This window comes from Xyrauchen texanus, chromosome 23 (assembly GCF_025860055.1).
Source record: "Xyrauchen texanus isolate HMW12.3.18 chromosome 23, RBS_HiC_50CHRs, whole genome shotgun sequence".
Taxonomy (NCBI): Eukaryota; Metazoa; Chordata; class Actinopteri; order Cypriniformes; family Catostomidae; genus Xyrauchen; species Xyrauchen texanus.
This window is the reverse complement of record NC_068298.1, coordinates 15,738,824-15,764,066: the sequence shown is the minus strand read 5'-3', so window position 1 is coordinate 15,764,066 and position 25,243 is coordinate 15,738,824. Positions and strand designations below refer to the sequence as shown.

The following is a 25,243-nucleotide window of genomic DNA, read 5'->3' as shown; positions in this document are numbered from 1 at the left end:
TTTCCTCCTAGTAATTGTTTTTGCCTTAAAGTATAATTCACCCACAAATGGCCATTCTGTCATTATTTACTCACCCTCAATTGTTCCAATCTCATAAGATTTACTTTTCCTTTGACAGCCTCAGTCACTATTCACTGTCTATTCAATGCTATGAATATGAACAGTGACTGAGACATACTGACTAACACCGTCTTTTTGGTTTTTAAAGAAATCAAAGTCATACGGGTTTGAAGCAACATGAGGCTGATGACAATTTGCATTTTGGGTGAACTGTCATTTTAAAGAGTACCAACAATGGGATTTAAGGTCTCCTTCAGTACACTGGATAATCATGCCATCCTTAACGTTATCCCTATGCTAACTTGTTAGTCCCTGCAGACCGCTCAGTCTATAAACAGCCACATCGTGTCCTGGAGTTGTCCCTCCTGCTGTCATGACAACACAGTAAACAGAGGATCAGTGGAGAGCTGAGCTGTGTCCCAAAAAACACTATGCACTTTTAAAATATGCTATGCATTCAGCTATGTAGTGTATGAATTTTCAAAGTGTATATTGGTCCCAAATGGACACTTAATGTTTTTTTGGAAGTGTTTGTCATTTAACAGCTGCTGGAACTGACGTTTCAAATCCAAGCGTTGTGTTGCCGCAAGCTTTAGAACGGTATCCATCCTCAGTTCAACATTTATATATCAATAATATACATATTCACACAGCAAGGTATGATGGTAAAGCATTTAACTCACTTTTGTGGTCCTTTCTTCACAGAAGTTTTGCTAGTTGTCATATTCTCCATTATTTACAATTGTTTTGCCAGACCACCATTGCTGTTGGTAACTTCGCCCCTTCCGCTATGTACAACATGCGCTGAGTGCAAGTGTCCAACATTCCACACTCCATTTTGATGGTTGAAAATGTGCATCATCTGGGTACTCGTTGTACACTTCTTTTTGTTGCATTTTCAGTGTACACTTACTACTCTACTTACACTTCAAAATGGCATAGAATAATGCAGAAGTGTATGGTTTGGGATGCACCTCTGGTCTGGGTTTCAGCTCAGTCAGTGCAGGCAGGATACTGTCTAGATTTTCCCTGTATTTGATTTAATGGGGCAAACTGTGATATGCGCTCTTCAGCACCTGATAAATATATCTTGGAACAGAGCTCCAACCATGGTTAAAGCAGAGACAACTATAAGTAAGCCATTCATAGGTTACTCTGAAACTGTAAGCACTGTCTTTCTGTGGCACTTTGAAAATTGCAATATAATTTCCAGGTCTAGCAGCAAAAATTGAATGTTTATGTAAATCGACCCAACAACTTTACTCAGCCAACAGCAGAAGGGGGGCGTATTCAGTTTGAAAACATAGTTTATTTTTGCAATTACGTTTGGTGGAAGGGGCCTGGCAGCAGCAGCTCAGCAAGGATTGATGCTGACTACCACCCCTGGAGTCGCGAGTTTGAATCCAGGGTGTGCTGAGTAACTCCAGCCAGGTCTCCTAAGCAACCAAATTGGCCCGGTTGCTAGGGAGGGTAGAGTCACATAGGGTAACCTCCTCGTGGTTGCGATAAGTGGTTCTCACTCTCAATGGGGCACATGGTAAGTTGTGCGTGGATCGCGGAGAGTAGCATGAGACTCCACATGTGGAGTCTCCGTGGTGTCATGCCACGTGATAAAATGCACGGATTGACTGTCTCAGAAGCGGAGGCAACTGAGCATTGTCCTCTGCCACCTGGATTGAAATGAGTAACCGCACCACCATGAGGACCTACTAAGTAGTGGGAATTGGGCATTCCAAATTGGGAGAACGGGATAAAAAAAAGCAATTACGTTTGGTGGCACTAGTGGTGCAGATATTACATACTTAAGCTTTAGCCTTTTCATACGTAACATCACACATAAATGTCACACGTTTAATAACTGGGCCCTGCAGAGTAGTGTCACACATATGTGTTTCTGCAACAGCCATTAACATTACAAGCTGCCAGATTCCAATCGGCTTTCATGCTGACACAGGCTGCACTGGTCAAGCATCTGTAATATATATTCGCTCAAACATTTACTCATACAGTCTTTTAAACCACAGAATAAGATGATATTTTATATACATACATACAATCAAGTTTACAGCTCTTATACTCACAATCAATACATCAAACGCAATCTTCCTTTGATGCATGCTGCCAATTTTTTACATTATTAGTGGTTGTCATTCGTCAAACAAAGAGCTACTCAAAGAGACTTTTAAAGCACAGCAACAGCCTAATTTTCTACAAAGTACCATGCTAAAAATTCGCAGCTTGTGTATGCACAGCCATCATATCTAAATGCAATATTCCCATGCATCCAGCCATGTCTGCTGATTAGGTGCAGATGTGGTTTTCATTCACACAGCAACTCAAATCATATATTCAGGCATATAATATGTTTGTTTTCTGCCAAACTAACACAAAATCACCACAATAACAGTTTAAAACTCTCATACTCACAGTGAAAATATGCTGATCGAGCACGATTATCCGAGCATGCAGTCTGTTTATATTAGCGCTTGATGCACACAAACACACACACATTTGTTCACATGTTTCCTATATTATTTACAGTATTTTTTTATGACAAAAAATCAAAATCACAAATTCAAATAATAATAATAAAAAAAAATACTCATCTGCTCCCCTCTATCGGCTGTTCAGTGTCACGTGCAAAAAAAACTCACTCCAGGGGGCACTGCAGAGGAATTTAGATACTTTTTAGCCACCCGAGTTACGGAAGTATTTTTCCCATACATTTTTTTACATCAAGTTTTAAGCCATGAACCAAACCAACCAGCTGAATCACATTACAAAATTAGTTTTGAAGCAAAGAAAGCTACAAAGATACAAGTCTGTGTATTTACCATCTTTCACGAGGACACAAACTACAATCATTACAAATGATGTGATCATGTGAATATAAAACAATGAAAATATATAAAACTATTGATTTTAGGTTGTTGTTTAATAACATTGCAAAATATATGTAAACATTCCAATATATACAAGTAGTTTGACAGTGGAGAGAGACCGACTCGTTTGCATCATTCACAGTATGTCATGGGAGTGGGCGGTCGCTTCAGGGCTTGTTTGATGGGCTTTCTTGGCTGCAATTCTCTGATTGGTGGATCTTTCTCTGCTGGTTCATTGGTAGTGTAGATGTTCACCAGGAACTCGATCAAGAGTGCTGTATGGCCCTACATCAGCACGGCTGTGATTCGACCACAGGTAATCACAGCCATGCTGATTTAGGGCCATACAGCACGATTGTTAAATGAACAAGTAAATAAATAAAAAGAAATGGATCAGGATCTGTCATTGCTTGTTTAAAGGACGCAAACAAGTTACTCCATTACTGAATCAAAATGTCACTATGACCTAAAACGACGGCTTGGGCTGTTTCTAACGAGTCATTAGAGATCAAGGATGTGTGTTTGAGAGAGAGCAATTGATTGTGTGTGATTACATGCATCTGTCATGACTCCTAAGCAGCAATAAACGGGACAGCTATAGCTGTTTAACTTTATACCACGAATGTAGAGTAGTGTTAGCTTGCTGAAGATAATGGAAATTTTGTCAAATATATCCTATTTTCTCTGTGTAAGGGTTAGGGTTATCTTATTATAGAAGATATGCTACTTACCTGCTTGGACATATTTTTCGGATACCCTTCTGTTTCTTCCTTTTGTTATCTATTTATTTTGAGGGGAGGGGGTGAGCTTTGTTGTTAGGACATTTGCTCTGAAAAGTTGATCACCTGAAACCATGGTCACCGGTTCTCCTCAAACCATCAGATTCAGCCAAAGCCGAGCTCACGTAATTACCAAAACAGTGTTCTTCCCTAAGTAACTTGAAGTTCTATGCTTCAACCGCTAGAGGGCCAAAAGTGTAGCTTTAATATTTATTTCATAAAACTACAATAGTAAATGGTATTGCAGAGTTTCCCAATTGGGGTTTGTGAACCCCTAGGTGTTTTTAATGGAACTGAAGGAGGAGACTGAGATTGTGATGTTAATGTGGGGAGGAATTTTGAAATAGTATAATGTGACAGCTTGGGTTAAAGAAGTTTCTCTGCTGTCTGGGTTTAGGTTTGATGTAGCCCAGGCCATGACAAACAGCCCTTCCCTGGCACACCAAACAAGGAGCTGTTAAAACCTATAATAAAAGTGCTCTCAAGCTAGAATGCTTGGCCTTTAAATCCATAGAGAAAACACAGAGAGTGCCTGCTCTGTGCATGGTACTGTGGCCTGTTTTATCACTGAAACTTTACTTTAGAAACAAATATCACATTCAAGGTACTAACTAGGACTTTCCAAAGTGTAAGAACAATACATAATCATTATGTTACATTATGTTATGTTAGTGTGCTCTGTAAATAGTTCATAATTTACTCATCAGCAGCAAAAGCTCTGACTCAACACACAAGCTTGATTTTATGAAGGATTCTCCCCACAGTTAAGCACAGGTGTCTGGCCAGCAGTAAGGAATGAAAAATCTAGACACCAGACAGGGTGAAGACAGAGTGAAGTGATTCATTGGTCAATCGTTTTAGTTATTGACATGCTGAGACCTATGAGAAAAGAAGATGAAATCAGAAGAGAGAGAGAGTGTATGTGTGTGTATGAGAGAGAGGGAGAGAGAGAGAGTGTGTGTGTGTGTGTGTGTGTGTGTGTGTGAGAGAGAGAGAGAGAGAGAGAGAGAGTTTGTTACAGAAAGAAACATAGAGAAGGGAGGTGGGAATGTATCAGTGTGAACCCTCAGTTTCTCAGTCTACCCTATGACCTCACACTGAGAGGTGTGGCATCCTGGCATCATATTTCTTTCATTCAATCTCTAACTCCACAAATGCTTAAAAGGGATTCAGAGACAGACACTGGCTTCCAATCATATTCGAGTGAGTGATTGGTCCAGGGTAGGAGGGACAGAGCTGATTAGTCTGTTCTGACTGCAGTTCTTCTGCCCACAAAAAAGAGAGTGTACCGAAGAACTAAGAAGTTCATCTTTAGGTAAAGAAAACACAGAAATGCCACAGAACGTGGTGCTGGATGGGCCAGCCCCTTGGGGATTTCGGCTTTCAGGAGGCAAAGACTTCAACCAGCCACTGACTATAACCCGGGTAAGTGAAAGCCTTTGGCTATACTTTATACTGCTTCACACATTCCACTCACAGATAAGGATGCCTTTGATGTTGGGTAACACAACTATGGGCATGAGAAACCAGTGGGTGGATTATAAAAACAGCAAAACATTCCCAGGACCTCACATTGGTGTACAGTGAGAAAGGTTTTGGGGAAATATTTTTATTAGAAGGTCAAAAAGACATTAATTTTTAGACGCATCTGACGTTGTTATGGAACTATTTCCCAGAAAATGTCCATGTTAGTTAAATTTACCCTGTTTCTACCTATTATATGATATACTACGTTATGCTATGGAACGCATAGGAGTGGTGGTGGCGTAGTGGGTTAAAGCAAATAACTGGTAATCAGAAGGTTGCTTGTTCAATCTCCACAGCCACCACCATTGTGTCCTTGAGCAAGGCACTTAACTCCAGGTTGCTCCAGGGGAATTGTCCCTGTAATAGGCGCAATGTAAGACGCTTTGGATAAAAGTGTCTGCCAAATGCATAAATATACATGTAAATGTAAATGCATACCAAATACATGTTATGATGGCATATGATTTAATCTTCCAGTAATGTTTAAAAGGTGTTTCAAGAACACTGTTGGTGAGTAGCTTAAAGTAGTGAGGCTACTAATTCACGCTTTACAATAGTGTGACAGAAGGTCCGTTATTTTCACAAAAACAGTGTAACTTTTTAGTAACAAGCTTTTTTTTCCAATAAGTAGGCCTAGCGTAGCACTTCAAAATGCAAACTTTTGTCAACGCAGTAAATTGGCCAAAAATATTTGTCATTTGTTATGCTTGGACGAACAGTTCACCAATTCACTTATAAGAAGTGGTTGAGAGTCCAATTATTTTTAGTAAATTAGTTCAGATGGTTCATGTAAACGAACTAGTTCAAATAAATTATTCACCGATTCACTTGAGCTCCTGTGAAGAAGTCAACAAGTCTTCTTTATTTTGAAATATTTATAAAATATTTTATAAATGTATGTTCAGTTTAATTTAAGTTATATTTAGCATAAATATACAGTATGTTGCATCTATGTTCAATTAATGTTGCCACCCTAATTGAGATCATTGTTTTTGTGCCAGATAAATATGGTTCTGAATTAAATCAAATCTGATTTCATTAAAAGATGTAGTGTAGCTGACTATTTAAAAAATAAAATAAAAATAAAAATAAAAAAATTAAAGAATAGCTGGTTGGTGGTTGAACTATTTCAAGTTATGAATAGCTTGTAGCTTGAGAAGCAACAGTTTCAAAGTAGCTTCCCCAAAACTGTTTAAAAATGAGCTTTAACATTGAAGTGTTTATATTTTATACATACTTTACGACTGTTCCTAGAATTGTATACTACTTTAACTGAAAGGCATTCACTTGTCTAGTTACTAACACACAAAAAGACAGGGACAGACACCCTTAAACATGTACACACTCTAAACCACACACATCTAGTGCTTGGCTCCAGGGGGGCTCTCTACACCTGTTGTCTAAATGACTCACCAGCTCTTGGTCCAATAGTATTTTAAACCGATGATGAAGCCTCTACATTTGTGCTAACATGAGAGGTTAAAGGTTAACTGAGCACTTACTGACAACAACATATGTGAGATCAATTGGAGAACCTTTGATTTAAGCAATCATTGTAGTACAATCTATTATCCGCTTAGATTATTTATATATTTATAAATGTCTAAAAATACCTTATAGTATATCAATGTTTTTGTTTTTTTTAACTGAAGAGGAGCGAACAATGCAACGGGACAATAATGTGTTTTGGAAAAGGCTTCTCACAAAAACGTTACATTTTCCTTTAACAGAAAGATACTCTATAACCTCTTGGCTAACTTAGGGTCTTTATTTCTCTGTTAAGAACTCTGTAGGGAGTCTGGTTGGTGGAAGAAATGCTATGTAATGTAGCTACACTGCAGATACATGTCTCAGATACTCATGTCTTTCAGCTCAGCCTCATCAACAAGAACTATTTGATCATGACATAAAGTATGATCTTAGTGGAAAGCCAGTTCTGGCATTCACCATAAATTATCCAAAATAACACAGGACAGATAGGACACATCCTCATAAAACTGACTGTTTTCATAGTCTCTGATTGGAAGCAGAACATCAGGTACAACACCCTAACAAAAAGTACACTGGTAGAACAATGGGATAATTATGGTATCAGATGGTAATACAATGATACTTTGAAAGATACTATGGTATTGAAGGCTACCATATTCATAATATTAATTCACGTTACTTACATTGTACTCAAAGGTACTTCAATGGATACCATGGTATTTTCATATAACATGTCTGAAAATATATATACCCTGTATGTATCATGGTCCTTTGTTGGCACTGCACCAACTTGCTACAGATGTTCTTGACATTCAACTAAATGTAATGTCATTCTTAAAATAAGCCAATTAGTTTTATTTGACATTCCAAGCTAATGCCTTCCCTGTAACATACAACTAAAAAATTACCATTTACCTGGCTCTGACCTTAATCTAAAATCAACAAAAAGCTAATTTAAGCTGATTTTGGTGCATGTTTCTGCTTTTCTTACAAGCCAGAACCTGAAAGCTAAATATATTCATGAAAGTCAAGACTTTCAGCAGAGAAATACTGATGACTAATGAAGAATGTGTGTGGTTTCTTTGTACTGGCATCTGTAATCGTGCATGTATTAATGCTTATAAAGTGGCTCTTTTCTTATACAATGAGTCCTGATTTACTTATTTGGGTAATAATAGTCTTCACCAATATGAGCAAGCTGGAACATATGGTTCTTTTTGTGTAAAGCCAAATCAGACCTTTAAAATTATGTTGTTGAATTAAAAACATTTTTTTTTACGATTGTCATTTAGCTTCATCTTACATATAGAACTTAGCACACACCTTTAACCACAGCGACATACAGTAATTTAAATGAACGGACAGTCCCTCATGGAACAGCTTAAAGTATATCGCTCATTTATAGTTTGCTCCTTATGGAGCACAAACCTTCCAGTTACCAGCCATGCGCTTTAGCCATTATACCTCGTATACATCACCAACAAAGAAACTCAACAAAGATGCATCAGCCTCAGCCTTCTTTAAATGCCTGCAATTATTATTTTCTACCTGATGTTGCTAGGGAACATAAGTGTTGAATGTTCAGCATGCTCTTACATGTAACTGTGGTGGTGAAGGGCCCTGGGTTTTTATGTCACCTTGTGGATTAGATTTTTTGCATGAAAAGTTAACATATGAAACTGCACAGGTGCTGTATATTTATATTTATGTTTTTATTTATACTGAGGCTCGGATACCAGCCACATAATTGTTTCATGTCAGTTCATATATCCCCTTGTTTCCATTTATTAAACAGTGTCATCAGATTGTTCACTTGAATTGTTCGCAATCAGATGAACTCCTGTATTCTAATGCATGGAATATACCAGTATGATTAGTAGCTCAGCCTCATCAACAAGAACTCTTTAATTGTGACATAAAGTATGATCTTAGTGGAAATCCAGTTCTGGCATTCACCATAAATTATCCAAAATAACACAGGACAGACTGGACACATCCTCATAAAACTGACTGTTTTCATAGTCCCTGATTAGAAGCAGAACATCAGGTTCCATTCTGAGCTGTTTGGGTGCATGGACCAGAAATATGATCAGAAATCAAAGACTCAAGACAGCTTCATCAGTCAATAAATTATAAGTTTGGAATAAAATGTCACAAATCTTCATGACATTAAACACTGGTGATGGATTGATCTTAAATAACTGGCATGACTTGAAATGGTATAAATCGTCCCGTCTCAATTGGCAGACTTATCTAGGAGATTTGGGTCAACATTGTAAGGATATAATAGACAAGCTGAGTAAGGAGACAGGTAGAGTGAATCCTCCATACAGGATAAGATGATGAGATAAATGACTAGGGGGAGGAGGAGAATACCAAAGAAAATGAGCTTGTCAAATGAGAATAATTAAGGATGATGTCAGATACCATTAATGAAAGAGAGGATGATAGAAGTAGAGAGGAGAGAAACACTGGGCAGCAGGGTGAATGCCAGAGCATTCACATCATCACGTCGCCAATAGACCTAACTGTGTTCCCCCAGAGGGCCATACGAAGCCTTGTTTGACACATCCATGCTGCACTATTTTTAGCCTACTTCTAACCCAGAATGGGTCAACAGATAACTAAAGGCATTTTTTCAATTACACTTCTCTTGCTGTTTATGTCTAAACTGCTTAATGTTTAGTTGCACTATCTATGCTGTCTTAGAAAGAAAATGTTTGCAACAACCTATCCTAAGAATTAAACTCTTCTTAATCACAGTTTTTTCTATAAACAAGATCTGGCATTTTTAGCTAGTAGCAAGTAAACATGTAGCACATGCTTTTCTCCAAAGTCACTAATACCCTGTCAAAAAATGGTTTGTGTTTTTAGGTGACACCAGGCAGTAAAGCATCACTAGTCAATCTGTGTCCAGGAGACATCATCCTAGCTATCCAGGGAATGTCTGCAGACGGGATGACTCATGCTGAAGCTCAGAACAAGATCAAAGACACCACCAATCAGCTTTTCCTTAAGATAGAGCGGTACCAGAAGCGTTTCTCATTAAAGAGGATAGTGTTACAGTGTTATGAATCTTTCAACAAATTTATATCATGTTATCATACCTTAATTTCAAGTTACAGCCGGGAATCCCCATAAGAATTTGTCTTTACCACTTGCAATGAAAATGACCGTCAGGGCCCACATAGTTTCAAGACAACGGTGCACATGTTATTATCTCTTTTCTCTTTAATTAATACCCTCCTATAAACCATCTGGATTCTACATGCCTGGCTGTTGACGTTACTGTAAAATCTAGACTAGGTCCTGGCCCTGATGCACAGCAAATGCTCTTTGATCGTTGGAGACTGTATATTGTGTTTAACTGAGTGTGCACTAAATGTGTTGCAGGCCAGAAACTAAACTCTGGTCTCCTCAAGTTATAGAAGAGGGGAAAGTGAACCCATTCAAAATCAATTTGGAGGCAGAAAAGCAAGTAAGTGTAACAGATGGGAAAGATCAGTTTGAAATATAGCTGTGAATTTTTTTTAGCTTGTTTATGATGCTTACGGTATGTGTTGCTTTATTAATGCTGTGTTGCACGAAGCACGTTAAAGATTGTGAATTCATTTGTTAGACCAAAAGTAGTTTTGTCCTTGACCAAGACATGTAGGCTAATTCAAATAAAAGCTTTTAGCATGTGCAAGTTGTTAATGCTTGCTTAATACATTTCTGTAATATTAATTAACACGTTTTAAATAGGCTTATATGTTATTTGCGTTCCTGAAAAAAATGTCTTTCTTACTTATTAATCACTTATACCTCAATCACTTGAACCTTATATGAAATGTATAATAAAATATTATGAAAAGTATAAGAAAATATAATATTAATTATAATAATATTATAAAAATTCTGTCATCGTTTACTCATACTTGTGTGGATCAAGAAGACTTGGAATATAGTGCACATGACATGCATGGGGGGATTTTACTTTGCATTCCACAGAAGAAAGAACGGCATATAGGTTTGGAATGACACGAGGGGAAACATTATGACAGAACTTTCTTATTGAACTAAACCTTAAGATAAGGTATGGTATGGTAAGATAGTACATATTTAGTGAATGTGCTAGGCAAATTCAGTGTTTGTATTGGGCTTTTACCACAGTATTTAGTGTGCACATCTGTCCTACACATGCAGGAGTGTAAACCGATTGGCACAGGTCATAACAGAAGAGCACAGCCCTTTATGGCTGCCGTCAGCATGGTTGACAATAAGCAGGTGGTGAGCTCCACCTACAATTCTCCCATAGGCCTTTACTCTTCAGATAACATCCAGGATGCCCTGCATGGACAGATCCAGGGTCTGGTGCATGAAAAGCCTGAGGGGTGAGTGCCAGCTTTGATTGCCCCAAACATGTGAACAAAACAAAGTGACATGCCTCTGCTTGCTGTAGATGGCATGACCACTAATGACTAACACACTTTGATCCTTCAGAGGTCCTCGTAAGTCTTCCTGCAACCCGAATATAACCAATTTGGACAAAAAATAAAATTAAAAAAAGCCTTGACTTTCTTTGGAAGCAATTATATGGATGCCATTTTACCAATATATTTAAAGGCAATGTCTCTAATCCCCTATTAAAGCACCTAGATAGCAGGGGGAAAATGAATTTGTGTGTGGATTGTTGGATCTTAGAGGACTTCAGCACCTTCGACTTTCCCTTCTGTCTATTAACATCCTCTATGTCTTACAGGAAGTTGATTACTTCGAACACAAGTTTAATGCCAGACCAAAGCCATTCACATCTACAAGCCAAAAGAGGTCATTAGACTTAACAGTACCCTTACATGAACTCACATATGGTCAAATAATCACCATATGATTTGTATATTTTTACATTTAGACATTACGTTTTTTACACTTAGAATGAATTTAGCTTTTATTTAGTTAAAAGTAACAGTAAATGATAAATACATTTTCTGGGGTGAATTCACTAAACTGTTGGCATGTGGTATTTCAGACCCAATATTTTTTTTATTGACAAACCACCTGTAATCCAACTTAACCATGCACTAAATGCACTGAAATGTTGCCATGTCATATTTAAATTAAGTCATTGTCATTTATTTCAGTGCAAACATGCCTTCCCAATTTATAAATAAATAAATAACTTTCTCTTATCAAAGATTAATTAACAAAACTGCCACAATTAGTGTTGTGCTATTACTGTAAGCAGCCAGTAAACAGAATTGTATTAAAAAGAGATGTTTTTGTAGGTTTTCTATTGGTCATGGCTGCACTGATGTACCTAATGGTGCTCAAATGATGAGACAAGAGCATTATAACTGGACATACAGTGTCTAGACAAAGGCATACCATATATATATATATATATATATATATATATATATATATATATATATATATATATATATAGTCAATGCAGATTCAGTGTTTGTTCTGTAACCAGGGGCCAGTTGCACCAGCTATACGTAAGTTACATCTTAGCCTAGTTGTGGTGTAAATGGGCACAATTTATGCACTACTAAATATTTGAGCATTGCACCATTAAACTTAGGTCGGACATAACCCTACGTATAAACTAAATATTTACAGAAGCCCCCGACCATTAGTAACGGATGGAATAAAAAAGCAGACTCATTTAATGACATAAATGAGCTCATGTTGTGAGTGACAGGCATCAATCCTTTTGACAAAGTGTATGATGTTGTTCCACCCGTTTACATTTGTGACCAACAGTCCGTTACCCAGACCACCAGGTAACCATGGTTCTATGACTAATTGGAGGACCGCCAGAGTGGTATACTTACTTATCTAGTGGAATTTTTCCCTGGTGCTTGTATCTTTGCAGAGTATAAATATCAAAGTCGTCACCCCTGTGACCATGACATAAAGGCATGTCATTACATCATGTCCGTTCTCTGGCCATTCTCATCTACCCGAGTGACCAAAAGTCTGGCGGTCCTCCACTTAATCATAGAACCACAGTTTCCTACGTAACCCCCAGTTCCTAACTTATCTAGTGGAGGCCGAATACCAAAGCAGTCACGAGTGTTTCACTGCCCATCAGGTACATTTGAAACAACAGTTTAAAAGCATCATTGATAACTACTGAATTAACCTTTATTCAAGTTGAGAATCTTTTGTAACCATCACAGAACACACTGGAGGCACCGTAGCTACATTAAGCCTGTAAAATCTGGCAAAAGTAGAAAGAGTCTTCCACGTTGCTGCATCACAGATGTCAGACATCTGAACACCATGCAGGGCTGCCCAGGAAGTGGCAACTGCATTTACTGAATGGCATTTCTCAAAGGCTGGGACTTCATGACCTGCATTAGAATAAGTATGGATGATTACCTCTGTCACCCAATGAGATAATCTATCCTTAGACACAGCCAAATCTGTAAAAGCAGATAAAACAATGGGCTTGTTCATGTATTGTGGTGACAATACCTTCGGAACAAACGCCGGGTTCAGCCACAGTGTTACCTGTTTACACTCAGGTCCCCAGCATAAACACTGCGTTTTGAAGACCCAGCGACCTACCACATTCTAATGCAGCTGCTCCAACTCCTTGCAGTGAAGCTTGTAATATTTCGGCACATCCTGAATCGTCCGATGAAGGTAGTGAAGCATTGAGTGCCAACATTAACTGTGCCAATAGAGATGCATCCGACATTCGCTTTAGCACTGTAAGTCTTAAGTCACAAGTTTATCAGTCCGTATATATTCTGGCTGTGGACATCACAGCTCAGAATGCAGCGCTTCATCAACCTGCACAGCAAGTGATGCCACTACAGTTTCTACTGGTGGCATTGACTCCAACCCAACTGACACCACATCTGCCATACTAGACTGCATGCAAGTTACCTTATCTGCCTGCATGGTCAACACACTCTTGAAGCAAAATGATAATTCCTTAATGAAGTCACCACATAGTGGGACAACTAAAACTTTAACATGACCAGAAGAATGGCAAAACAGGTTAGGAGCCAGATTAGTTTCAATACTTGGAGCATCAATGTTGAGTCTGGCCAAAGCCCCGTTTAATTTAGCATGCAAATAATTCACTACTGATATTGGTTCACCATCGCGATCTGAACTCTGTGCACTGCTTGAACGCAATGATACTGGGCTTACAACTCTCTCCATCAAGATAGGTTGTTCATCAAAAAAGGAGTCTGATGCAGACACCAAAACCACATCAAAATCTTTCTCCATGCAAGGAACAACTGTAGTAGGTTCTGTTAAACGCTGCCCTTCAGTATGCTGGTTCATAGAATCCAAAAGCGCCTGAATCTGGCCTATACCTTCAGCTAGCTGATCCACCCTTTGCTCCAACGCAGAGGGGGTTTTCGCCTTTTTATTCTTAGGAGGTGGATCGACTGCCACTGCCACTCTATTAACTCCACGTTCTGAAGAGTTTGCACCCATGGTGGGTAATAGATAACCTGATTCAGCATTCCAACGTGCAAGGCGGGCTTCACAAATTGCTAATGGCATAAAACTACAGCTAGGACAAGAAGGGCCTGCTTAAGGTGCTCAGGTCGCAAGCAAGATAGATAACGATCATGGCCATCATCTGATTCCATAGGTGAGCCACGCAGCGTGCAGCTCGCAGCTCGCCATTGAATAGAGAGTGAAAAAATAAATAGATGATTAATAATTTCAACGCTGCAAATAAAAATAACTTATCAGCTAAATCACTATATCTCCACAAAATTATTTGATGACCAGCTGCGCTAACACTGCTTGCCAACATGACAGAATAGAACAATAACTTAAATATAAACAAAGCAAGGTGAAACATCGGTCGCTTAATACTGCTTACCTTCTGGCTGTTTAACAGTGGCAAAAAAATAAATAAAAATGAAAACACTTTTTTCTGAAAAAAGAAAAACGCTCCCCAACAAGCATCCCAAGTTATGTATAGATCAAGTTGTGTAACTTCACCCTCGGGAATGTTTTCCGCAAAGACGAGAATTGGAAAGAGAACGGACATGATATAATTATATGCCTTTATAGACTGTCTGCCTGAGAGTCATGGTCACAGGGGTGACAACTTTGATATTTATACTCTGCAAAGATACGAGCACCAGGGAAATACTTCACTAGATAAGTTAGGATACTGCTCTGGTGGTCCGGAATGAAAAGAAGTAGAACTAGTAGATACTAAGCCCTTAGTGTGAATTTTACATCACAACTTAAGTGAGAACTTACACATAGCTGGTGCAACCCTACCCTGAACTCTATATTTCTTTTAGTGTGCTAGAAAATAACACAAATGATAAAACAACAAAGAGGGCATGTGCAAAGAAATGGTGCTATCAGCAGCACAATTCATTCTTAGTGAATTCCCCTCCATTGTCTTGTAAAAAGCAGTCTGCTTGCTAAAAATGTGTGTTTCTAAAATACTTCTTCATTCTCTTCTGTCTTGTTTGTCCTTCTCTTCTTTCTGAACAATCTTGCCCCTTTGTGGTCAACCACGCTGTAATTTGATTGCTTCCTTGTTTGGTTCACCTGACTTCTTGAACTCTTGTGAACTTACACAAATCCAGTGGCAGTGCATCCCAGAGGGTCATGCCTGGCATCCCATCGGCTAGGTGTAATGCAGCTGTTGACCCCAGCAAAAATGGGGCCCTCACTCCTTCTACTCAGTATAACTCTCCCATTGCATTATACTCAGTAGACAATGTCTCAAATACACTACAGCAGGCTCAGATGTCCACTGTAGTCAGGGAGGCATCGCCCAGGTAACCAGAGTTTTGTTTCCATCATGCTTGCTTTACACCACAATAAAATGTACAAGCACAGTACTGCTAAAATGAGAGGAGCTGAATAAGTCCAGGTAATATATTAAAGTTAAACTCCAGATCTTAACAGTGATTTTAACAGTGTGCTTATATGAGATTAGTCTGAGAAACTCTTTACAGCATTTTAGTACAGAAGCAGTTATAGCAGCTCTTCTATAAAAAATATGAGCTGTCACAGATACCGTTTAACTTCTTTTAAACTCTACACTCTTTGCTTCTATTAATACTTATGAAAGTTATTTTACGTATGTGCATTGACAACTGATTTCTTAGCCAATACTTATTTGTGCACTATTGAGTCTATGGCATTATTAAGTTTGAGTCCCAACATTAAAAATGGGTTTCAATTTGTTTTCAGCCAGAAAACCCTCACAACCATTGAAGACTCCCATGTGTACCGCATGCTCCAGGAAGACCACAAGCAGCCACCTGAACCACGCCAGTCTGGCTCATTTAAGGCCTTGCAAGACTATGTAGAGAGTGATGGTGAGCTTCTTTTATATGTAAATTACAGGGTTGGGCAACATTCATAATTGAAAAAATTGTCTCCCTTTCAACTCACTAGTCAGAATTTGAACTAAATTGCCCACGACTCACAGGATGTTGAATTGGAATCTGAATCTATTCTAATATATATTCTAATGTAAAGGTAAACAAAGGAGTAACATTGTTTCAGGCTCAATTTGACTGCCTTCAATAATCTCCACAGCAAGCATGCTAATGACGACAATCAAAGCCTGCTGTGCTCTTAATGGTCTGGAATCAGATGAGTATGTAAGTGAGCTTTTCACATTCCCAAAATTGATTTGAGACATCCTTTTATACTTCAGGCACAAAGTCTCTGGTGACAAGAAGTGTAAAAGCCCCAGTGACAAAGCCCCAAGCAGCCACATCCTCACTACAGAAGCTGCCGCTCTGTGATAAATGTGGCAACGGCATTGTGTGAGTAAAACATTCAGCACGAGACCTCACAGATGGTGTTACAGTATATAAAAGTATATATATTAGATTTTCATGAAAGTTGTTCTACATTGTATTAATTAAACCTTTTCTACAACTGGTTAACAGTGGAACGGTGGTGAAAGCCCGAGACAAATACCGCCACCCAGCCTGTTTCGTATGCTCAGATTGTGGCATGAACTTGAAGCAGAAGGGCTACTTCTTTGTGGATGGACAGATGTACTGTGAAACCCATGCTCAAATCAGAATGGCTCCACCTGAGGGACATGACCGAATTACTTTATATCCCACTGCTTAGAGGCATGGCACAACTCAAACTCCACTTTTGTTAAATTATTTCATGCAAAAATGAAAATTCTGTCATTATTTACATTTTTTATGTCTTTTATTCCAAACTTATGACTTACTTTCTACTATGGAACACAAAAGGATGTATTTTAAAGAATGCCACGATTGTTGATTTTCATACAATAGAAGATGAAAGTAACAAGTGGCTCAAGAAACCACCCAAAAGTGTCATATTCCATGTTTTCTAAAGGATTACGATCACTATGCATGAAAAGACCAAAAATTAAGTAATTATTCACTCTAAAGTCCAAATATTGAACAACTTGTAATCACAATATTGGTCATAAGATACGCAATGAGGTTTGATGTTTTTGACGTGTTAGCATATTTGATATAAGCAATGTTTATGAGTTGATCAATAGTTGGATTTGAGAGTGAATAACTAAATTTTGGTCTGTTCATCATACAAGGGGATCATATGACCTTTAGAAGACTTGGAATAAGACACACGACTTGTATGGACAACATTTATGACACTTTTGGGTGATTTTTTTTAACCATTAAAGTGATTCACTACCAACTGCTATTGTCTGGAAATCAGTGATTGTGCCTTATTTAAAAAATATGTAGTTCAGCAGAATAAAGAAAGTCATATGGGCAGAGTAAGAGCCAGGATAATTTACCAGAGGGGGCATTTAAAATTTCGATGGGGGCACAGATTTGTCACTTTACTCTAAGATGTAACGTTGCTGAAAATGCTTTGTTGTCACCAGCACGAGTCATGGCTTTAATAGATATGCACATACATAAACTCAAATAAAACATTGCCAAAATTATTTGAAATAAATGTATTCAAATGAAAAAGATTTGACATTTAGGCCTCCAATTTCTTGTATGCTAATTATATATATATATATATATAATAATGAATTATTTTAAAATAAGCATGAGGCAAATTTTAATACAAAATTAGCAGTCAATTTCCCAGACAGCATAACTCCTGTCCCCACCTTTCACCTGAAACATTCAATTACTCACCACAAAAAAGTTTAAAGATAAATTTGCTTTATTTTTTTTTATTTATTTTACAATTGATTTGAATATTTAGGCTGTCAAAAAAGTAAAACACATTTAAAAGATAATAACAATATTATAAAAACTGTTTCAAATACAAAAAGTTTTACAGAAGGGACACAGTGGTATTGCTGAGGGGACACTGCACCCTGGTGCCCACCTCAATCTGTAGCTGCATGACATTAAAGTTACTGCATGACATCAGATGGTTATTTCCTGGAATGAGGGTGAGTAAATAATGCTAACATTTTTGAGCGGACTATTCCTTTAACTACAGTTGAATTAAAAAAAATGACTCTGGATTTATTGCTTCATGATGTTCCATTAAAATCAAATAAAATCTGGGTAATTTAAGCATAAAACACACATCCAAACTTCAGAGGGGGATTAAGTTCATCGGGAGGAATGCAAGACTTTAGAATTCTTTAGAAATCTCAAAACATTTTCTAAAGGCCTTCATTTATCTCTAGTTGAAAAGCAGTAAATTAACTCTCCCATTTCTCATCTTACATTTACTGTTAATATTAGGCATCTGGCAGCAGAAATCCTTCATTTCAACACTAACTAAGCATTTAGGTTTAAATTATTCTCAAAGTATGCAGGAAAGGTAATTTGCTTTTAACACAGGTTGAAATACAGAATCGCATTATATTTGTATAAGCTGGTTTTTGGTAATATGCACACTGCAATAATGTTCATGAGACCAGGCTGGCACAAACTCTGCAGGGAAAATAAGTTTGATTGGGGGGGTGGGTCAAAAGCACAGTAAAAAATATGCAATGTAATCCACTTCCCAGTAAAGAACCCTTTTATTTAATGTAAATATTGACTTTTCATTTTTTCAACAACATTGCCTGTGCTGTATTTTGTGTTTCTAACTCTTTGTAAATGTATGCCACCTCTAAGAACAAATCAGAATAAAGTTTTTACTGTTACTACATTTGAAAATATGGGACTGAATTGTTTTATACATAGGCAAAGCTATTCAGTTATTAAAATGTGTGAAATAAATGCCGTGGTCACTTTGTGAACTTTGTGAATTTGCCAGTACCTAAGCATTTTCAATGTTTAATAGCTAGTGCTGTGGTCTAAATTAAGAAAGCAACATAAATAACAATAATAATAAATAAACTTAAGACCAATAAAGCGAATTACAAGTTTTCATTTATTTACCAGAAGACATACGTTTTCAATACGCCACCACAGAGGGGATTCGGTTGTAGTTTGTAGAGTTCACCACCCTGTAAAGTAAAAAAGGAAAGGAAAGTTACATTACTGTGATCTAGTAATTAGGTCAGCATCTAAAATGTGTGATTATTCATGAACAGCATTACTGTGCAATATGCTATGATGCCAGTTCCTGCAACATAGATTACGTATTGACAATGAGGCTGATTATGCTCTTGACAGGTGTGGTCTTTGGGCCAAGGGAAGGGTGAAATATCTTTCCTTCCTTATTTGTCATCACTGATTTGGCATTTTTGGTGACATAGGGTTCTGCAGAATAAGTGGGGTAGGAGTCAAATGTTCCTACTTTCATGCCTACAGTCTGCAGAAAATAAGTCAAGAATAGCCTCAACACACAACCAATAACAACATGCCATAAAATGTTCCAAGATTCGGCTTCATTTTACAGCTTTTCCCATATCTACCCCACATACAGTTTTACACTTTTTGATCTCTTTACATATTAGGCATATTACATACTGTACCTTTTTACTGGGTGAACTTGGTTTGAAGGGCACAGCAAAGTGTTTTTCTCAGACTTTTTGGAAGTGGTTGAGGTTTGTCAAATTTGTAAAGATTGCCATCAAAGCATTCATTTGGATGAAGGTTTAAACGAAATGGTCCACCTTTCAACATGGATTTGTGGGCAAATGATCTCACGCAGGCAAACAAATTATCTCTCTCATTAGAGAAGGAGAACACTTCTCAGAATATGGCATATCTTATTTTAATTAAAGACATCAAGTATGTTTAAAATGTAATTTAGACAGGCATAAAAATACCTTTAGCATATCCTTGGAACGATAGGGATTGGAGGAATAGGAGACAGTTTTGGAGAGGGTGATGTCAGAATAGCTTTTAGAAAGCAAGGACATCATCAATATGCCTGTCAACAAAATATGACAAATTTGCAGATTAAAGGATAATGTATGTGACCTACCCAAACCACTGCCCTTCTTGAGACGATTGGTGTAGAAGTAATTTCCAGGTGATTTGTATGGTTTTCTTGGAATATGCAGGGCACTCATTGCTTGAATGGGACCTCTAAATGATCCATAACAGCTGCCCACCCCAGATCTACAAATCAAAATGAAGTATTAAAACAGTATTACTATAATAGCTGTATTTCAGTGCTATAAATAAAACATTAATATACAAGTCAACCACACTGCTTTTTTTTTTCTCCCCAATTTGAATTGACCAATTCCCACTACTTTTATTTTCACAATTCTCGAAATTAGCAGTGCGTATCAGTGAAATTAAAGATTGGATAGCCAGACATTTCCTTCTACTAAATTCTGACAAAACAGAGGTACTAATTATTGGAACAAAAAACTCTAAAAATAAGCTACTACTATATAGTTTGACTCTCACTGGATGTACGGTTACATCATCTTCAACAGCAAAGAACTTAAGTGTTATATTTGATACCAATCTGTTTGTAGAACAGCATTCTTCCACCTAAGAAATATTGCTAAATTACAGCACATGCTCTCTGTTGCTGATGCCGAAAAAAGTATTCATGGATTCATGACCTCAAGACTAGATTATTGTAATGCATTACTGGGAGGATGTCCAGCAAGATCAATAAATAAACTTCAATTGGTTAAATATTCAGCAGCCAGAGTGCTGACTAGAACCAAGAAATATGATCATATTAGCCCCATTTTATCATCGTTACATTGGCTACCTGTTAAATTCCGTATTGATTTTAAAATTCTGTTAACTACGTACAAAGCTTTGAATGGTCTAGCTCCGCAGTGCTTAAGTGACCTTCTACCACATTAAATTCCATCATGTTCATTACGATTGCAAAATTCTTTTCATATTTGGCTCCTAAACTATGGAATAGTCTCCATAACACTGTTCGAGATGCAGACACACTCCCTCAGTTTAAGTCTAGACTAAAGACTCATCTATTTAGCCAGGCGTAACCCTAATTTATCCTTCAACCCACAATTAGGCTGCTTTAGCTGGGTCTGCCGGAACCAGAAACCAGAAACATCGATCATGATTTGTAACTCTGCAATAAAATGAATGGCATCTATGCATATATTATTTTATTTGTTTACCTGTCTCAACCTCAGGACTCCTATCCTAAGGTCACCAGAACCGGCTGGATCAACAACATTCCTGCTTTGTGTTGGACTCCACTGCTACGTGTCGCTGAATGATGATGACTAAATGCAGCCAGTGCCCGCCAAACATCACTTTAGTCTATTATGATGGACTTCAGAGGATGAACTGATGCCAACTCCAACCATAAGACATGGGATACTTCATATGCCATTGTCTGAACCTTGGATTTAGGATGGCCCACACCAAACCTCACCGAAATTACCGGCCAGTTTGAACAGCGTTTCACATCCCTGATCTCTGCTTGCATCACCTTGGTCTATTGATGGACTACGGTCATGAAATGGAATGCATAGTTTAACAATTGCCAACAAAAGCCTTCATCAACCAATTAATAAGTACAATTGCATCTATGTGAACTTCTGCAGTTAATCCAGGATGGACTTCAAAGACATTGGTCATTAGTCTTACAGTTCAAACAAAATCGATGTTTAAACAATGACCCTTTACACTTACTTAGTTTCATAATTTTAAACCATGACTTTAACTATACATAAGTAATATTTACATTATATTCATGATGTTAGTCAGAGGGGAACTGGCCCCCACAGTGAGTCTGGTTTCTCCCAAGGTTATTTTCTCCATTAATCAACATCTTATGGAGTTTTGTGTTCCTTGCCACAGTCACTTTCAGCTTGCTCACTGGGGTTATTAATACAATTATTATTTAATTACTTATTTTTAAACACAATTAACAATCGTATTTTATCTAATTACACAATGATGATTCATTATAAACATTACAGTTTTTTGGTTAACGCCTGATCTTCTGTAAAGCTGCTTTGAAACGATGTGTGTTGTGAAAGGCGCTATACAAATAACATTTACTTGACTTGACTTTGTAGGTCCTCGTGGTGGCGTGGTTACTCACCTAAATCCAGGTGGCGAAGGACAAGTCTCAGTTGCCTCTGCTTCTGAGACAGTCAGTCCACACATCTTATCACGTGGCTCGTTGTGCACGATACTGCAGAAACTCCCAGCATGTGGAGGATCATGCTTCTCTCCGCGATCTACGCACAACCTACCACGTGCCCCATTGAGAGCGAGAACCACTAATTGGCCCTCCCTAGCAACCGGGCCAATTTGGTTGCATAGGAGACCTGGCTGGAGTCACTCAGCACACCCCGGAATAAAACTTGTGACTCCAGGGGTGGTAGTCAGCATCAATACATGCTGAGATACCCAGGTCCCCAATAATCACACTGGTTTCTGAAGAAAGGTGACACTAGCAGCCTTAATGACTAATTGTTACACATTTTTCCATTGGTCTACTGTATATACAGTACTGTGCAAAAGTTTTAGGCACTTAAGATGTTTCACAAAAACATTTGTCTTAAGATGGCTATTTATATCTTCAGCTTTTGTGTGTCAATAGGAAAAATACATTTTAGACTCCCAAACATTACTTTTGCTAATAGAAAAGATTACAATATAAGAACAGGGAGCTTTGCAAGAGATGGCATTGCCTCCACAGAGCCCCTACCCTGACCATCATGTCTGTCTGAGATTACATGAAGAGACAGAAGCAATTGAGACCTAAATAGATAAAAGAACTGTGGTGAATTCTCAAAGAGGCTTGGAGCATCCTATCTGCCAACAACCAAGAAAAATTGTGTCCAGGTGTACCTAGGCGAATTGGGAATGTTTTAAAGGCAAAGGTGGTCACAACAAATATTGATATAGCTTTTTTGTTTACTGGACTTTGTATGACATTAAGTGATACATGAAAACTATATATTTAATTATTTTTGAAGACATCCTCTCTATGTAAAATTTTTCACAAGTGCCTTAAACTTTTGCACAGTACTGTACATTCTTCGATCTCTCAGGTGTACATGAAAACAGACCAGTTTGCATTTGATGCTTTAAACTATTAGGCAATGGTGAAATCCTAGACTTTTAATATTTAAAGACTATATCTTGCAGGTCAACAAACATCATTAGAGCACAATTTCTATGTTCAGGGGGTTCTTTTCATGTTCTCAAATTTAAAACTCCTTAGTGTCACCCAATAGTCTCACACTAATGAAATATTAGACTATATTTAAACCAACCAAAAAGCCAAATGTAAAACAAATACATTTCAGGTGCAACTTTGTGCTCCTTGATGTGTGAGATTGTAGTCTACACTATGTTGAGATGTAAGGAAACTTCTATTAAAGTTGAGAAAAAGTTGTCCATTCAACTACTCAATAATTACATACCAACAGAGAACATTATTAAAAGAGAAATCACTTAACAGTTGTGTAAAGCAAGGGTTTTCAAACATTTTGATGCCAAGGACCCTCAAATATGATGATCCCCTTGTGAGGGACAGCATGTTGTATGCAAAATTACATAATTGCATTAATATTTTCATTTTATTAAAGACAAATCAAATTAATAAAATATTGTCACAGTGATGGCGTATGCCTATTGGACTCTACACGACTCAAGCTCATCTCTGATGTTTTGAGTCGGTGAGTGGTCTGCGACGAGAACTCCGATCTCATGGAGAACAGTCTTATTTTGTGCACACTCCTGCGACATGCTGAGACTAGTCCAAGATGCTACGACAGTTTTCAAAACAGCTTGATATCTAGACATCTTGTCGTCAGGTGTAAGCACTGTCCCAACGAGTGAGAGATCGTTACGAGCCGAATCCAATGAAGTATGAGAGCACAAAAGAGAAAGGTATTAGGAAGCAGAAGACAAAAAATTATTAGAAAATAAAACAGTTTCACCCACATCTCCCTACCAGTTGTATTTATAATTTTCAGCTGTTTTATATACACTCACCTAAAGGATTATTAGGAACACCTGTTCAATTTCTCATTAATGCAATTATCTAATCAACCAATCACATGGCAGTTGCTTCAATGCATTTAGGGGTGTGGTCCTGGTCAAGACAATCTCCTGAACTCCAAACTGAATGTCAGAATGGGAAAGCGTGGCATGGTTGTTGGTGACAGACGGGCCGGTCTGAGTATTTCACAATCTGCTCAGTTACTGGGATTTTCACGCACAACCATTTCTAGGGATAACAAAGAATGGTGCGAAAAGGGAAAAACATCCAGTATGCGGCAGTCCTGTGGGCGAAAATGCCTTGTTGATGCTAGAGGTCAGAGGAGAATGGGCCGACTGATTCAAGCTGATAGAAGAGCAACTTTGCCTGAAATAACCACTCGTTACAACCGAGGTATGCAGCAAAGCATTTGTGAAGCCACAACACGCACAACCTTGAGGCGGATGGGCTACAACAGCAGAAGACCTCACCAGGTACCACTCATCTCCACTACAAATAGGAAAAAGAGGCTACAATTTGCAAGAGCTCACCAAAATTGGACAGTTGAAGACTGGAAAAATGTTGCCTGGTCTGATGAGTCTCGATTTCTGTTGAGACATTCAGATGGTAGAGTCAGAATTTGGCGTAAACAGAATGAGAACATGGATCCATCATGCCTTTTTACCACTGTGCAGGCTGCTGGTGGTGGTGTAATGGTGTGGGGGATGTTTTCTTGGCACACTTTAGGCCCCTTAGTGCCAATTGGGCATCGTTTAAATGCCACGGCCTACCTGAGCATTGTTTCTGACCATGTCCATCCCTTTATGGCCACCATGTACCCATCCTCTGATGGCTACTTCCAGCAGGATAATGCACCATGTCACAAAGTTCGAATCATTTCAAACTGGTTTCTTGAACATGACAATGAGTTCACTGTACTAAAATGGCCCCCACAGTCACCAGATCTCAACCCAATAGAGCATCTTTGGGATGTGGTGGAACGGGAGCTTCGTGCCCTGGATGTGCATCCCACAAATCTCCATCAACTGCAAGATGCTATCCTATCAATATGGGCCAACATTTCTAAAGAATGCTTTCAGCACCTTGTTGAATCGATGCCACGTAGAATTAAGGCAGTTCTGAAGGCGAAAGGGGTCAAACACAGTATTAGTATGGTGTTCCTAATAATCCTTTAGGTGAGTGTATATATATATATATATATATATATAT

General features: G+C 38.1%; 1 protein-coding gene across 3 annotated transcripts; it reads left to right on the top strand.

Moving 5' to 3' along the window:
- Positions 1 to 4,862: 4,862 nt before the first annotated feature.
- Positions 4,863 to 18,834, top strand: pdlim3b (PDZ and LIM domain 3b). Of its 3 annotated transcripts, none has more exons than XM_052154814.1 (8): positions 4,863 to 5,146; positions 9,614 to 9,765; positions 10,133 to 10,217; positions 11,481 to 11,548; positions 15,310 to 15,504; positions 15,923 to 16,050; positions 16,395 to 16,506; positions 16,633 to 18,834. In XM_052154814.1, the coding sequence occupies exons 1-8, from the start codon at positions 5,054 to 5,056 to the stop codon at positions 16,820 to 16,822; spliced, it is 1,023 nt and encodes a 340-aa protein (XP_052010774.1). In that variant the 5' UTR covers positions 4,863 to 5,053; the 3' UTR covers positions 16,823 to 18,834. The 3 variants fall into 3 exon arrangements, with proteins under 3 accessions (XP_052010774.1, XP_052010775.1, XP_052010772.1); XM_052154812.1 differs by lacking the exon at positions 11,481 to 11,548 and adding an exon at positions 10,925 to 11,112 and having other exon boundaries at positions 4,864 to 5,146; XM_052154815.1 differs by lacking the exons at positions 11,481 to 11,548; positions 15,310 to 15,504 and adding an exon at positions 10,925 to 11,112.
- Positions 18,835 to 25,243: the final 6,409 nt, after the last annotated feature.